Genomic DNA, 15,525 nt, shown 5'->3' with positions numbered 1-15,525 from the left:
CCTGGCGCCTTCCCCTGCTTAGAGAGACACAACACTGGGGCTGCGGTGAGGAGGTGGAGGGACATGGGTACAACAGGGTCCAAGGATACGGTCACAGGGACGGTGGGGCAGGGGGACGGAGCTTGAACGTGGTGGAGGACGGGGGAGTAGGGCATGAGGGTGATGGGGTGTGGGGACAGCAGGCATGGGGACAGGGACATGGGGCATGAGGGTGATGACACGTGCAGACAGCATGCATGGGGACCAGGCAGTAGGGCACGAGGGTGATTGGTATGGGATAGCAGGCATGGGGATGGGGCAGTGGAGCATGGGGACAGTGGGCAGGGGGATGGGGCAGTTCCTCCTGTGAGCTGCATGCCCATGAGGTGCTGGAGGCCGTGGGGGTGGGAAGGTCCCCAGAACAGGGCTGGCCTGTGGCAGACAGTGTGCCCCTCTCCCCAGGGCAGAGGTGGCCTTGATGAAGGTGGGCAAGGCCAAGCCAGCTGCCATGGGGGCCACTGGCAGCCCCTTACTGCTCCTTGGCCTTGTACTGTGGACGGCAGTGTCTCCACGTCAGGTGTCCTCCTCTCCTCCAGCACTGATGGGACACTGGTCTGCCTCCTGTGCAGATGCTTGGGCACACACTCCTGGGGTGGTCCCACACCTGTCTGTGCTGGGCTGGGGTGCTCCAGGAAGGGTGTGAAGGACCAGCACCCCACTCCTCGTTGGTCCCCATGGGACAGCCCTGCGGTCACTCCTGCCCTGTGTGCCCCATCACCCCGTGCACTGCTGGGACCCCCAGGGCCCAGGGGGCTGCACTTGCCTGGACACCTACCAGGTGCTCTGAACTCCACCCTGCAGACATAGTAGGTGCTGTGTGCCTGCAGAAACTCACTGGCCCTCTCACTCAGGCTGGTTATGGGAACAGCAGCTTGGGGGTGCCAAGCTTGTCACACAGGTCGATGATGTCTGGAAAAGCTAGAGAGAGGTGGGGGTGGGCTGCTGGCACAGTGAGCACAGGACCCCCCCCACCTCACCACTGCGCCCATGTGAGCCTGTGCAGCATTCCACTGGAGATGGGACGAAGCACTAGTGCTGCTGCCAGAAAGCTCTGGTTGTCTGTAGGGACAGTGGTGGTGGCTGAGGGCAGCAGGTGGCCCTGGCAGCAGCCACAGAGCCCAGAGGCCAAGCTTGCCACCTGGTGAGGCCATGGCGTGTCCCGTCCATGCTCAGGGAGCAGGCACCTGGGGGACAGCCAGGATGGGACTCACCTCCGTGCTTGTTGTAGATGACGCTGTGGGCTCGAGACAGTGGGCCCGGTAGTGCAGGCCCAGATTGGTGGGGCTGGACCCCCCACCATGGCATTTCAGAGGTCAGAGGTGGGCATGGCACAGGGCTCCACTGTTGCTTCCCCTAGACCCTGCGAGACAAGGCTGGGCGGAGTCTCCAGGGCAGCAGAGTTTTATTGCAGCAGGAAACCCGGGGCGCAGGTGAAGGTGCAGCGAGGCCCCAGTGGTACAGCTGGGCTCGCCTGGTGCCCCAGGGGCAGTAGCCCTTGAGGCCAGGGATGACACAGTGGCACGGCCCCTCTGGCCCTTGGCGTTCCTTAGCTCCAGTGTGCCTGTCGATTGGCGAGTGGCTCCTGCCTGCTGCCAAGCAGGCAGGAGCCACCAAGCATGCCTAGCTTGGCATCAGCTAGGGCCAGGCCGCTGGGCTGCCCCCTCACCAGGGGCAGCACCCAGTATACCCTATGCATCACACAGAGCATCCAGTGCAACAAATAGTGCACTCAGGGTGCCACGCACGACAGCGCATGCACCACGCAGTGCACCCAGCATGCTGCACTTACCCAGCACCTTGCAGTGCAGCACAGCCACTGTGTCGCAGGGGGCTGAGTGTGGCTACGGCTTGGAGCAGGGCTAGGGGTGCTGGGCACTCGGCACAGGCAGGGTGGGAGCAGGGAGCAAGGCCCGCGGGGCAGCAAGGTCTCAGGGGTGTGGAGCATGTGAGGTGCAGGGGTGGAGTGTGTCACACTCCCAGGTAGCTGTTCTTGCAGGGGCTGTGTTTGCAGGGGGTGGCTGGGGCCCCAGGGAGTGGTTGGATGGCAGGTGGTTGCTACTATCCTAGAGGGGCTCGTAGCTTTCCGTGGAGGGCAGCTCACTCACATAGCAGATATTCTCACTGTAGTTGGGCTTGAAGCTCTCCATGACATCTTTTGGGACTCCAGCCCATTCCTCCAGGGAGCAGAACAGGGTGAGAGGAGCCACCACTCAGCACAGCCCCCCCCCGCCACGGGGCAGAGCTGCCCACAGCTGCCTTACCTGGAAGTTGCCTTTGTGGGTGATGAAGAGCTCGTCAAAGCTCTTGCTGGGGTTGGGGATTCGTGGCATGAGGATGACCCACACCCTGTACGAGAGAGCTGTGTCAGAGGGGAAAGGCCCCAGCGCTGCTGCCCCTCACTAGTCCCCCACACTCACCTTTCCATGCGCACCAGCAGGACCACAAGGACCAGCAAGAGCAGGCAAGAGGCAATGGGGATCAAGACCGTGTGGATCCAGAACCAGTGCAGTTGCTCCTCCACTGTGCCTGGAAAGAGCCAGTGTGACAGGGACCCCTGGCTGGTGCACCACCACGGCAGTGGAGTGGGGACACCACTGGCCCTTCATGGGTGGCCATGGAAGCTTGACATTGTCCATGGCAGGGCTCAGCTTGGAGCAGAGGATGGAGAAGGGGCCCGTCCCGACGGCTGTCATGCTGTCACCACAACTGGCTGGTGACCCTGTCCTGGACTAGCCGTGCCAAAGCAGCACTCCAGAGCTGAGAAACCCACAGCAAAAGTCAGCAGGTCCCACTGGTGGGGTTGTTTGGCTTCTAGAAGTGCAAAGCATGCAGAGGCCACTGCCGCTGCCTGCGCCCCAGGCACCTGGATGGGTCCTGCCCCTACAGCTGCTGCCTCGGCCAGTTTTCCACTTGCTTGGCCATCCCTCACCCACCACACCCCAGCCCATCCCATCCTGCTGCAGCCCCCAGGACCTACCCTTGCTGGTGGCGTTGTTGCCCCAGACCACGGGGATGCTCCACTCGCTCCAGAGCTGAGTGCTGCCACAGTAGCTGTTGATCTTGCTGCGCACATAGAAGGTGTAGTACTTCTCATAGTCCACACTGGGGAAGGAGAAGATGTCTCCTTTCACCCGGTGCTCCTGCAGAGAGATGTGAGCCAAGCAATCAGGGCCAGCACTGCCGTAGAAGCTGGTGCACGGCTCGTCCGCGGGCACAACCGCGAGGGTGCTGCATTCAGGGGGCTCTCACCGTCCAGCTGGTGTCTTTGTTGCTCTTGTACTTGACAGCATGCTCCAGGCACTGGGCTTTGGGGTATGGGGACCTCCAGGTCAGCTGCAACTGGTTGCTGCTCATGTTGCGGACGGTCAGGTTGACGGGTGCTTCTGGTTTCACTGTAAGGCACAGGTGATGCCTGGTGAGTGCAGCCCCATGCCCCCATCACCAGCCAGGACATGATGGAGCAGCCCTGGGGACAACACACAGCCCCACAGGGGAGAGTGGGTGCCCCCCACCACTCTGTACCCAGGTCCTGCAGCTCCATGCGCTCACTGGGGATCTCCAGGGTCCTGCCACCGAGGCTGGCATTGATGAGGACACGGAAAGGCTGGAACTGGATGATGTCGCTCTGGTTGAAGCGGCAGCCGACGCTGACACCCCGGTCCTGCAGGTAGTGCTTGCACTCCACCATGGGGGACCTGTTCTCATACCTGTGCTGCAGTGGGTTACCGGGGCTCCTGGAGACCCCACATGCCCCATCCGTCCCTGGAACCCCTCTCCCCAGCACATCCCATCCTGCTTGCCCTGGAGAAAGAGCCTCCCCCACCCTGGGCTCAGGGAAGAGGTGCAGGCTTATGCTGGGACCAGTGATGCCACACAGGGACCCACCACTGGACACCTTGCTGTGGGGCTGGCCATGGGGCAAGGGCACCTACCAGTAGTAGAGGGAGTAGTTGGCTGTGAGAGTCTCTCTGCTCCCCCACGTGCAGGTCATGTACTCCTCATTGAAGAGGATGCACTCCACCCCTGCAAGAGACAGACACCACTGGGCACCGCGGTGATGGGTGGCTGCACCAGGGCCCAGGGGTGCACCAGGGAGACACGGTACATGCCAATGTTGCCTGCACATCACTGTCAGCCTTCCTCCACGGGAGCCTAACAAGCCTAGCTCTTCCTGGCGGAGCAGCAATGCAGCCTGTCTGCAATGCCAGGCCACATTCACATGTGCTGTGTTGGTGATGCCTGGGGCCACTGGCAGCCCTGCATCTTCTTCCGAAGGACCATTAGTCAAGCAGCTGTCCCTCCCACATCCGTGACATTAGCTCTTCTTGATCCAGATATGCTGTTTCATCCCAGTTCCTCCATCTGCTCCCCTTAGTCACCCTGTGGCTGCTGTTTGCAGACCCTGACACTGTGGGACGGAACAGAAACCCCTCCCTACCAACCCATTCTGGCTAAATTCATCTCGCTGTTACCCTTTTGGGTGCTTGCAGGTGCCCACATGTTCCTGTGTCTGGATGATGTGGGTTATGCTGGGCTGTGTTCCCACTGCAGCCCCTTCACCATGGGGCTGGGGGCCCAGTCCTGGTGGTTTGATCTCTGCAGGAAACACTGCCGAGCCCCAGGAGGATAAGCAGCTGCTCCAGGCACCCACACCGGTTCTCCTAACCCCTCTTTCCACCATGCTGTGCCCCAGTCCTGCCCACGCAGCCAGAAGCCACATCCTGGGCTGGCTGGGGGCTGCAGGGCACAGTCAATCCCCACGTCAGTTACCATGCTGCAGTCTGCTCTGTTGGCTGTGGGCACATTTCGTTGCGGGACAAGATCCTCCGATGGACCTTGCAAAGCTTTTGGAAGTGCCAAAACAGCTGCTGGCAGCTGAGAGCAGTCCTGGAGGCTCCCAGAAAATTGGATTTTTCCCCCTAGAAAAAAGCCAATGGGACACCTGGTCCCTTCCAAGGTTCAAACCCATCAGCCAGCACTGCGGGGTCAGAAGAAAGCCAGAGCTGGGCTTTGCTGGTTTGCAATGTAATGCAAAGGAGCAAACAGGCGCTGCGCTTCTTCTGTTTCCACATGTGGAGATAAACGGTACCTTCCCAGCAGCCCAGGAAACCCAGGGATACAGAGGGGCTGTGTTTCCACGGAAATCTCGTGTTCTACTGTCAGCCAGCCAAGAAGTGGATTTTTTTTCTCAGAAAATGACAGCTGGGGTGAGGGTGCTGGGTGGAAAGAGGAACCGCTGTCCCCTGTCCCCTGCCTGTGCACAGCACTGCTGACACAACTAGGATGGAAAGAGTAGCTGCTGCCCTGCCCTGCTGATGCACGGGGCCGATAGGATCAGCACGTCACATCCTGCTGCTGCCCTCTTTCCCAGCCAGCCATGTGCCACCCCCATGGCCACAGTCACTGCCGGCAATGCTGACTGCAGGGCTGGCAGCCCCATGGCTGGCAGAGCTGTGGGACTGGGAGCTGTGGGGCCAGGAGCCATAGGGCCAGGAGAGCTGCAGGGCTGGTAGCTATGCGGCTGGTGGTGCCAGCGATGCTCCAGCACTAGGGCAGGAACAAGAACACCCAACAGGGCTCTCTGGCACAGCCTGGCTTTCCTGGCAGCCCCTCTGCAAGGGGCCATGTATGTGCCAGGGGTCTTGGGATATATCGAGGGGCTGTGGGGTCTCTGGCGCACATTGCAATGGCTCGCCAGTCCACATCCTGTCCTCTTTGTCCGCCATCACCGGTAAGCGGCATCCCCCAGCCCCACCACCCTTGGGTCACCACAGCCTCCTGCCTCCCCTGGGACCCATGTGCCCCCTTACCTGGAGGGCTGTGGGCAGCAGCAAGGTAGGGGCCTAGCCGGCAGAGGAGGAAGAGGACAGCTGCAAGGAAGGCGCCGGGCACTGCCATGGTGAGGCAAGCAGTGGGGCGCATGCAAACAGCCTCTGCGCACAGCCCACTGCGCAGGGCTGCTGGCTTCCGCACCCACGCCGCTTCCTGCCCCACGGCACCGCCTGCTGCCAAGGGGCCCACCCCACCGCCAAGGGGCCCACCCCACACGGTGCTCCACGAGTCATTCCAATGGGGACCATGGGTCACTCCAGTGGGGTCCCATGGTTCATCCCACTGGGGCCCCACCATCCTTCCTGCCCAGGCCCCACGGCTCACCCCTCTGGGCCTCACTACCTTGCCTCACTGGGATCCCCTGGTTCATCTCGCCATGTTCCCATAGCTCACCTCGCCATGCCACAGAGTTCAGCCCCACAGGGCTGCCCGGCAGGAGCAGGGCCAGTGTGGGGATCGTGACCCGGGGGTGTCCTGGGCTGGGTCCCTGAGAACGGGGCAGAACTGGGAGTCACTGGGGCAGTCCCCGGGGCAGCTACAGAGAGGCGGTCACAAAGGGGCTCGTGGGGGCAGCCGTAGAAAGTTGGGGGCGGTTCAGGAGGGTGGTCGCGGGGTCCACTGACGAGGCCGGTGATGGGGGCAGTAGCTGGGGGGGCGGCCGGGGTCGCTGGGCCGCGGGGCGGTCCTGGGGAAAATGGAGGAGTGAGAATGTCCCTATCGCGTGACCTCAGCCTCTCGTGACCGCGGCGCAGCATCTCCGCCAGGGGGCGCCGCGGGCCCCTTGGACCCCTCCGTCCGTCTTCGGCACTTTCCGCCTCCGTTCGACGCAGGCTCGGGATTCTTCGTGTTTCCTCGGCTAGGCTTCGGGGCCCTTCGTTTCCCCTCGGCGGCGCCCGTGACAGGGTCGCTTCGCTCGGGCCTCTCCGGCGGCGCTCGGGCGGTCCCGGCGCAGCGCGCAGGCGCGCGCCGTTCTTGTTGTGGCCCGGCCGTCTTGTGTGCGCCGGTTGACTCGGGATGGCGGCTTTCGGTGTCCTCAGCTATGAGCACCGCCCGCTCAAGCGACCGCGCCTCGGCCCACCCGACGTCTACCCACAGGACCCCAAGCAGAAGGAGGTGCAGGGGGATCCGGGGTGTGGGGCCGGCCGTGAGGAGCTTCCAGGGTGGGGGTAGGGAGCCCTGCGTCCCCGTGGGGGCTGGGCGAGAGGGGCCTATCTCGACTGGCCCCCGGGTTCTGAGTGGGCGGCCTGGCCGAGGGACCCGTGGTCCCTGTGTTCCAGCACTCGCCCGGGGCGCTGCCCAGCAGCCAGGGCCTGGGGGAGGCCGGTTGGGACCTGCCGGGCCCCTTCCTTGCTCTGTCCCCACGCTGGCCGAGCCGCCGTGGTGGGGTCAGGGGCTGCGGGCGTTTGCCGTGGAGGGGCCTTGCCGGGCCCTGCTGATCGTCCTTCCCCCGCAGGATGAGCTGACTGCTCTGAACGTCAAGCAAGGCTTCAATAACCAGCCGGCGGTCTCTGGGGACGAGCACGGCAGTGCCAAAAATGTCAATTTCAACCCTGCGAAGGTGAGAGCCATCCGGATGGTGTGGGAGTTTGGCAGGGCCTGGTGTCTGTATGAGAAGGGTGCTGGGCCCTGGACAGTTCTGGATCTCATTCTGTCCCCGTGTCCAGACCCAGGAGAGCCTTCCCTTTAGGACAGGTGTTTCAGGACCCAACCTTCTGGCCCAGTAGAATCACAGGTCAGTATTCTTTTGCAACTGCATCCCAACTCAGAGAGTAGCTTCTTATCTTGCTTCATGCATCTTAAAGGTAGGTCTATATCTACAGTCTCTGTTAAACCAGCAGCTAGAACTGCTTATATTCCTCAATTAAAGCAGAAGACTAAGGTACCAGGAGCGGGAGACTTTCTTGGTTTGGTTACATTATGGCCATGGTAGAAGAGATTTCTTGAAATATCTGGTAGTTTAAACATAGCAGTTATATAACAGGCTTCAGCTACAATGTTCTGATCTCTAAAATAAAGATGTTAACTTCCTGCCCCCACCCCTCCCCTTGACAAGAGGGCTAATAATGACCTGGGATGGAAAGAAGTCAATAAGCATGGTGTATTTGTTTTCCTTGGCTGATGTCTGTCTGAGAAGTCTTCTGTCTGATTTGACAAGTATTTATAAAGAGTTGTGTTTGTCTCAACTTGAGTCCTTGCTTGTGTATTCTGTGAGTTACTGTCAAAGCATTCCCTTTGCAAGTATAACAAAGGAAATTATTGGCAGGTTTTTTATGTTTCAAATCAGTTGATACTGGTGAGATTTCTGTTAGGAATGATAAATGAGATTTTAAGCACATAGACTAGATCTTTGATCTGTGAAATGTAATTAATCCTTTTTTCTTTTTTTCCAGATCAGTTCAAATTTTAGCAGTATTATTGCAGAAAAGCTGCGGTGCAATACACTGCCTGACACGGGAAGACGGAAACCTCAGGTGAATCAGAAGGATAACTTTTGGCTGGTGACAGCACGTTCTCAGAGTGCCATAAACAACTGGTTCACAGATTTGGCTGGAACTAAGCCCCTCACTCATCTCGCTAAGAAGGTATGTTACAGGAGAGGCTGCCTGGCAGGGCAGAGCATTTAATCTATGCTTGTTTTTGAAATTTTTGTGTAGTAGAAGGTTTTTACTATTTGGAGAAGTTCTCTCTATATCTCTTGAAGCTTTCAGCTTGAAGAGCGTATCCAGGATTTGGAGTGCACTGGCTGTAGTTGTCCCCACTCAAATAACTGTTTTGTTATTTTGTGTTCAACTTTGCATTTTGGCTTGTATGATACAACTGGTTTATTTTTTCAGAAGAGCTGCCACTGTTGCCTTTGGTCTGTTGTTTAGATTAGGAGGATTATGGAGGGTTTTTCAAGTTCTCAAAAGTCATAGTGAAAATTACTGGAAATAATCAGCTGAGTAACTTCCCAGACTTCTGTTGCAGTGACAGATGTTTCTGGTTTTAAGCTGGGAATAGTATGTGTATTGTAGCTTGGTCTCAGCCAGGCTAGGGCACTTCTATGCATGGTCCTCTAGGGCTAGACATTTCCCTGGTAGAATTCTGTAGAGTATGAAAGAAGGATCTTGCTCTGCCATTTTATTCAACCAGAAAGCAAGGGAAGCTAACTGTCTGTCAGGGTGGGCCTATAAACAAGGAACTCAGGATTCTAGTATGCATTCTGGAAAAATGTAACTCCCAGATGTGAAATGGTAGCAGAGCACATAGTTTTGAAGCTGGAGTTTGTCTGATCCTTGGTGTTCTGAGTCACTCTTGGGGCAAAATAAAGTAATTAGATTTTCACAGAATATGTATCTTTATAAAATTAGTCCTTGTGATCTTCTTTGCCTGTTGGTTGTCAGTTTCCTGAGATCATTGTGAAAGCTTGAACCCTTCAAGGCCTTCCCTAGTTTCCTGCAGTGGGCTCCATCAGTTTTCATGGCCTTAGACATGACAGCAGTGACTCTTGGTAGCCAAGTAGTCTGTGTCTTTCAGGCATCAGAGAATAATTGGGAAGAATGTAAGAAACATAGCAAGTAAGCAGTTGAACCACTTGTAAATCAGGGACTTGTGGATACCTACCAAATGGACCTGTTCTCTGTGAATTTCTCTTATTTGTGGGTGAACACACACATACTTTTGCTTTTCTTAGTATCCTGTGGAAATGAGTCCCACAGATGTATTTTTTTCCTATGATGTGCTATTGCTTCCTGGTTTATAGATCTGCAGTCCAGTGATTTCACTGGTATCCTCCCATGTTGTCTCTTGAGTTTTGAATCTTGGATTAATGAATTTCTGCCTACTATAGTACTCAATTCACTGTTTGTCACAGTCTTCTCTTGGCTACTCATGATATTACAAGACTTTTGTAGCCACTCTCTTCTGTTTATGAAATGAAGAGTCCTATCTTCAGTCTGTATAGTAGATACTCTGCGTTTCTGACTCAATCTGTCTGTTCCTTTTGTAGTTGCTTTAACCTCTCTGGAGGATATCCTCAAAGCTGTTTGCAGAATTCGGGGTGTGGATTTGCTACAGTGATGTAACCGTTTTCTGTCTTTCAATTTTTTTTTTGTTTCTGTTTATACTGAAATGCAGCTCTGGAAATGTTGCTTTCTGACCAGAGGTGAATTCTTGAAGTAGGTTTTTTGAGATACAGAGCAACACAGTACCTTTTCCCTTCTTACCTTTTTCACAGCTTTCAGTGCCTACAGCGTAGGTAGTTGCTTTGAAACAGTTCCCGTGGTTGCAATTAGTTGCAATAGTACTTGCTTGCATTTCTCCTTCTCAATTCTGTTACAGGTGCCCATCTTTAGCAAGAAGGAAGAGGTCTTTGGTTATTTGGCGAAATACACTGTTCCAGTAATGAGAGCAGCCTGGCTCATCAAAATGACTTGTGCCTATTATGCTGCTATCACAGAAACCAAAGTGAAAAAGCGTCACGTCATCGATCCCTTCATTGGTGAGCACTTTGTGTGGAGACTGGTTTTGTCCATCCCAGATGTTTCTTTCTCAGCCTGCTCTTGAATAGTGTGAGGTAGTCTGGAAATCCATATAAACTTGCTTCCTGCTAATAAGTCCTAGTGCTCTGACATGCATAACTGTCTGAAACAACAAGGTCCATCTTTGAGAGTACATTGTTGAAAAATAAGTCTTAGCAGCCACAAATACTTCCTGAGAGCCTAGGTCTTCTGTCTCCCTGTTAAATTGTGCTGTGCTCCTCTGCTGTATAACCTGTTTTTCCTTCTTACCCTAGAAACACTGTAACCATTATAATTTAGTGATGACTAATTAGCTTCTTCTCAAGTGAGTATGTACATTTCCCAGAGAATTCCGGTATGTTAATCCCTGCTTGTGTTTCCAGTTTTATTAAGCCTTACTGGATCCCGTATCTAACATCCTTTGCATCCTGGCCTGCTCCAGATTCCTGCAGTCTAGGGGAGCTCCCCTGGCTGTTTTATGATTTGTGTGGCTGTGACTACAGGACCTGACCACACTCCTTTGAGAAGCAGTATTAGCAGCTGGAGTCCATGGATTTGATTCTTCGTTCTTGTTTATCTTTGTTATAAAAATTACAAATGCTTCTTAGCTCTATTTCTGGAGGTTGATTGGTTTGTTAGATATGTTTATTCTATTTACTTTCTTGTTTCTTTGAGTCTTTGTCCTACTGCTGACCCTGTAAGTGTTGTTTGTTTCATATTCTTGCCTATTTTGGCTTGAGTTTTGCCATCTGCATTGTCCCAGAGGAATGTCATCTTGCTGTCACTTTGTGTGTTGAGTTTGCCTCTTATACAGTTAGATTTCAGTAAAAACAATTATTTTTTAAAAATCATTGATTGTGGCTTTACACTGATATCTGAAAGACATTAAAAACAAGTTCAGAGTTGAAGTGTTTCCAGTGTTTCTGCTGTCTGTCAGATTACTGAGGATGTTAAACCAGGCTGGCCTAACACTGCTGCCTGCTGGAAAGCCTCTTCTTTCTGCCTGCTGATTCTTTCTTCCCAACTTTTCTCATACAAAGTAACACTGCCCCCCAAACACAGTTTTTCCCCGTTTTCCCTATTTCTGTGGATACCTCTTCGTCCCTACCACCCACAGGCCACAAGCAAAGATAGTATAGTGGCACTTACTTTTATTTCTTTGTCTTCCTGTCCTTTTCAAATGACAGGAAAGTTTTTTGGGTTTCCATCTGAGCACCAGTCTGGTTCTTTCCTGCTTCTGTTTACCATGGCTCTCATTTCTAACCTGTTCTCTCTTCTGCAGAATGGACGCAGATCATCACCAAGTACCTGTCAGAGCAGCTGCAGAAAATTGCAGAGTTCTATAGACAGCTCCCAGGGCAAGGCTGTGGTTCACCATCTGGACCAATGCCCCAAGAGGTGGAACAAGCTTTGAAGCAGTGGGACTACAATGAGAAACTAGCTATGTTCATGTTCCAGGTGAGGGACTGGAGGGGGCTGCTGAGTGGGTGCATAGCAGAGGAGGGCTAGGGGAAGCGGATACAAAGTGATTTAATTTTGTTGATTATTCTCTTTCTGTGAATAGACTGGCAGTTTTGAGCTCAGTAGTAGAACAGGGGTAGTACAGAACTGCAAACTTCTGGAGTTATTTCCACTGTTAGAAAGTAAGCTGCTGCTGCTCTGCCTTATCTTAGTGAATGTTGCTTCATCTTTTGTCCGTTGGCTCTGCTTTTATCTGTGTACAGGATGGCATGCTGGACCGGCATGAATTCCTGACATGGGTCCTCGAGTGCTTTGAGAAGATACGGTCAGGAGAAGATGAATTTCTGAAAATGCTACTACCCCTTCTGCTGCGGGTGAGAAATATGTACCTGACTTCCTTCAGGAGAGTGCTGTCTTCCGCTGCTGCCAGTCCCCTTCCTGTTCTCTAAGGGGTGATGAGCTATTTTGCACTGAGAATGCTAGGTAGTGTCCCTCTGAGCATCCTTCTTAGATCATGCAAGGATACCTTTTTATTCCTACTCTCTTCTGTTTCTTTCTACTTTACCCTGTTTTCCTGCACTGGACTTAGTAATCCCTACCCATGTCATAGCTATGATAGGTAGACTCGTGCACCACTACACAGTAACTGCTTTTCTTTCAACAAATTTTAGACAGACCTTTGAAGCCCTGAGAAGGGTGGATATGGGTGCATTTTGATACATGAAGTCATTGCAGTAGAACATTTAAAGGGTTTTTCTGATACATAGTAGCCAGGGGGTGATCAATGATGCTAAGGAGCTCTCTGTAAAAAGGGACTCTCTCTGCAAGGCAGTGCCACACAGTATACTGCTATGGGAGGGTCAAGGGTTTCTCTTATATTGCTTGTCACGAGAACCTTTTCCCACCTTCCTCTTTCCTGCAGTACTCTGGAGAGTTTGTGCAGTCTGCATACCTGTCCAGACGTCTGGCGTACTTCTGCACTCGCAGGCTTGCTTTGCAGCTGGATGGTGCTGGCGGGCACCCACCCCACATCCTGTCTGCCCAGACAGGGAATGCTCTTCCTTCAACTCCCACCCCTCAGCCAGCTGCAGGGAATCCTCCTCCCAACCCTTTCAGCGACTTACTGCTGTGCCCCCAGCACCGGCCAGTGGTATATGGGCTCAGCTGCATCCTCCAGGTAGGTTTAAATAGTGATTGGTGATAGTGGGGTCAACAGGGACAGTTTGCATTGTATGCCATGACAGAAAAGTTATTACAGTCTGAGTCAGCAGCTTCCTGAGTACAGAAATATCAAACTATGATTGTCATGGTAAGTGGAGCAATTGTGGCCCTGTACTTGGCACTGGTGAGGCTGCACCTTTACTACTGTGTGCAGTTTTGGACCCTCCCTACAAGAAGCTGAGTCGCTGGAGCGTTTCCAGAGACAGGCAATGAAACTGGTGAGGGGCCTGGAGCACAAGTTTTATGAGGAGTGGCTGAGAGAACTGAGATTGTTTAGTCTGGAGAAGAGGAGGCTGAGGGGAGACCTCATAGCTCTCTACAACTACCTGAAAGGAGGTTGTAGGAGTCAGGTGTTGGTCTCTTCTCCCAAATAACTTGTGATAGGGCAAGAGGAAATGGTCTCAAGTTGTGGCAGGGAAGGTTTAGATTGGATATTAGGAAACGCTTCCTTACCGAAAGAGTGATTGGGCACTGGAACAGGCTGCCCAGGGAAGTGGTGGAGTCACCATCCCTGGAGGTGTTCAAAGAACATGTAGACGTGTCACTTCAGGACATGGTTTAGCAGGCATGGTGGTGTAGGGTTGATGGTTGGACTTGATGATCTTGGAGGTCTCTTGCAACCTTAAGATTCTATGGTTCAAAGGGTAGGTCTTTGCTGATATGTTACAGAGCTTTCGTACCAGATGTCAGTGCTGTAGCAGTGTTGTTGACTGACTTGCATAAGAAAAATGGGTTGGAATAGAGCCTTTTGTTCGATTCACAGGTGCCTCAGATGGCTGTGAAAGCTTTGCAGAAGAGGGGGTGAGAAATAGTGTTATTTAATCTTGTATATGTCAGTAACAGGTTGTTATCTAGGAAAGGAAAATATGCCAGAAATGAAAGAGTGCTTTGTAATTTTGTGAGCTCTTGAAAGCAAACAACTCCTTATCAGGAAAACCCACCCCCACAGAACAAAACAAAACAACAAAAAAAAATTTCCAAACCAAACAACTGGCACACACGAAAAACAACCTCTCCCACTTCCTTATGGAAGAACTGGGTCTCTCCTAAGGAGTGGCAGCAGGCTGTGAAAAGGAATGACTCTAGACTTACAATCTTTATACTTGGAATTGGTTAAACCTTACCTTGCAGTAAAAGGGCAAGGTTGCTGAAGCCTTATTGATAGATGTTTGAAGGGCAAATGCTGTTCTCAGTCCATACTGTCCTTGTGGCAGATGGAGATAGATGAGTTCTGTTCAGCATGTGTGTTCGTCATTGTGTTTTTCTCTTTCAAGACAAGAGTGGCTAGATCAGGTGTGTCCCTGCAGAAGGAGTGGAGATTGCCCCTTCCAGGGGAGGAAAGGAGTACATTAAAGTAGAGGAAATTCCAGAGAGTGCGGAGTGGAGGAGGAGGTGGAGGGGAAGAAAGCATAGAGCTTGAGAACCTGCAGCTCAACAGAGAAACTTGAGATCAAGAAGCAACCAGCCAGCTCTCAAACAGGGTGGAAAGAAAATTCCTAGACTGCAGTTAGCTGGAAGTAAGGATCTATCCGCAAGGGCTAGAGAGCCATGCGGGGGTTATAACTAACTCCTTTGTGTTGCTATTAAGTCTGTCTTGGTCACTTTCAGTTTAAAAAGTTTAGGGTGGTTTGTTTTTTTTTTTTTTGTTTTTTTCTTTTTTTCCTTCCCTAGCTTCTTTGTGATAAAATGTGCCTTTTAAAATATAAAAATCTTTTGTTTGAGGAGCTTTCTTTAGGTTAAGCATATACATCTCAAAGATTTGGCTGATTTGGGGCTTAAACACAACCTGCTTAAAAGGTTCAAACTAGTTAATGATACTCTGATCTTTTTTTAAAATGTCTCAGAGGAGCTCTTCTGATAGAAGTTCTGTGGATCTTCTGATCTGCAGGTAGTAGATAAGGCTAAGGCAGAATAAGATCTAGTGGTTGGAAGCTGGAGCGGGGTGAAGTTGGGCTGAAAACAGATGCAATTCTAGAAGTGTACGTAATTAAACTTTGCTCAAATGTTCTTGAGATGTGATGGATTCTTTGGTTTGAGTATTTAAAACAGCCTTGGTTGTCCATCTTAATGCCTGGCTCCTTGTGAGCCAGAAGCTGTGGGAGTGTATCCTAGGAATTGTTCAGTGAAGTTTTGTCTGTGTCTGAACAAGATCATATAAGAATGAAAATGCATATATATAATATTGTTGTTATAATCATCAATGTAATCATACTTGTAATTATTAAATAATATAGTATAATAAGTTTGGGTCTGACTCATATTTCTTCTCACCCTTTACTCCTGATGAGGGCTGTAAGTCACTAATGTAAATGCTGCTCCTGGACCACGAGGGTTGGATTGTGCATTGACAGTATGAGTTGTAGAAAATAAGTTCTGTTTAGAAGCAGCAGGGAGCTCTGCAACAACACGTTACTGCTTTTGGATAACGTGGAACTCTGGTCTTGGCTTCCTAAGCACACATAGGGCCAGAAAC

General features: G+C 52.3%; 2 protein-coding genes across 6 annotated transcripts in view; one reads left to right on the top strand and one right to left on the bottom strand.

Annotated features, from left to right (window-relative positions):
* Positions 1-1,424: 1,424 nt before the first annotated feature.
* Positions 1,425-5,964, bottom strand: IL2RG (interleukin 2 receptor subunit gamma). The gene is made up of 8 exons (XM_010129917.2): positions 5,850-5,964; positions 3,972-4,062; positions 3,562-3,746; positions 3,289-3,431; positions 3,017-3,179; positions 2,457-2,565; positions 2,301-2,385; positions 1,425-2,213 (listed from the first exon to the last, which is right to left on the bottom strand). The coding sequence occupies exons 1-8, from the start codon at positions 5,959-5,961 to the stop codon at positions 2,103-2,105; spliced, it is 999 nt and encodes a 332-aa protein (XP_010128219.2). The 5' UTR covers positions 5,962-5,964; the 3' UTR covers positions 1,425-2,102.
* Positions 5,965-6,763: 799 nt separating this feature from the next.
* The window catches only part of MED12 (mediator complex subunit 12), a 40,608-nt gene continuing 31,846 nt past the window's right edge, over positions 6,764-15,525 (top strand). For 3 of the 5 annotated variants that reach the window (XM_086756736.1, XM_086756732.1, XM_086756737.1), the window contains exons 1-7: positions 6,765-6,984; positions 7,325-7,429; positions 8,262-8,453; positions 10,192-10,351; positions 11,653-11,828; positions 12,095-12,205; positions 12,754-13,008. In XM_086756736.1, coding sequence (XP_086612862.1) covers positions 6,886-6,984; positions 7,325-7,429; positions 8,262-8,453; positions 10,192-10,351; positions 11,653-11,828; positions 12,095-12,205; positions 12,754-13,008 — 1,098 coding nt within the window. In that variant the 5' untranslated portion in view covers positions 6,765-6,885. Of the gene's footprint in view, positions 6,985-7,324; positions 7,430-8,261; positions 8,454-10,191; positions 10,352-11,652; positions 11,829-12,094; positions 12,206-12,753; positions 13,009-15,525 lie in introns of all 5 variants that reach the window. The other 2 variants (XM_086756734.1, XM_086756735.1) reach the window with 1 other exon arrangement.

This window comes from Chlamydotis macqueenii, chromosome 11, assembly GCF_036417535.1.
Source record: "Chlamydotis macqueenii isolate bChlMac1 chromosome 11, bChlMac1.mat, whole genome shotgun sequence".
Classification (NCBI taxonomy): Eukaryota; Metazoa; Chordata; class Aves; order Otidiformes; family Otididae; genus Chlamydotis; species Chlamydotis macqueenii.
This window is presented reverse-complemented; position numbering and strand designations above follow the sequence as displayed.

Bases quoted from the DNA above. Each gene is read 5' to 3' on its own strand.
- IL2RG (XM_010129917.2), bottom strand. From the start codon at position 5,961: ATGCGCCCCACTGCTTGCCTCACCATGGCAGTGCCCGGCGCCTTCCTT. The intron at 4,063-5,849 runs GTAAGGGGGCAC...TGTCTCTTGCAG, and splicing joins TGCTGCCCACAGCCCTCCAG to GGGTGGAGTGCATCCTCTTC. The intron at 2,214-2,300 runs GTAAGGCAGCTG...TGCTCCCTGGAG, and splicing joins CCCACAAAGGCAACTTCCAG to GAATGGGCTGGAGTCCCAAA.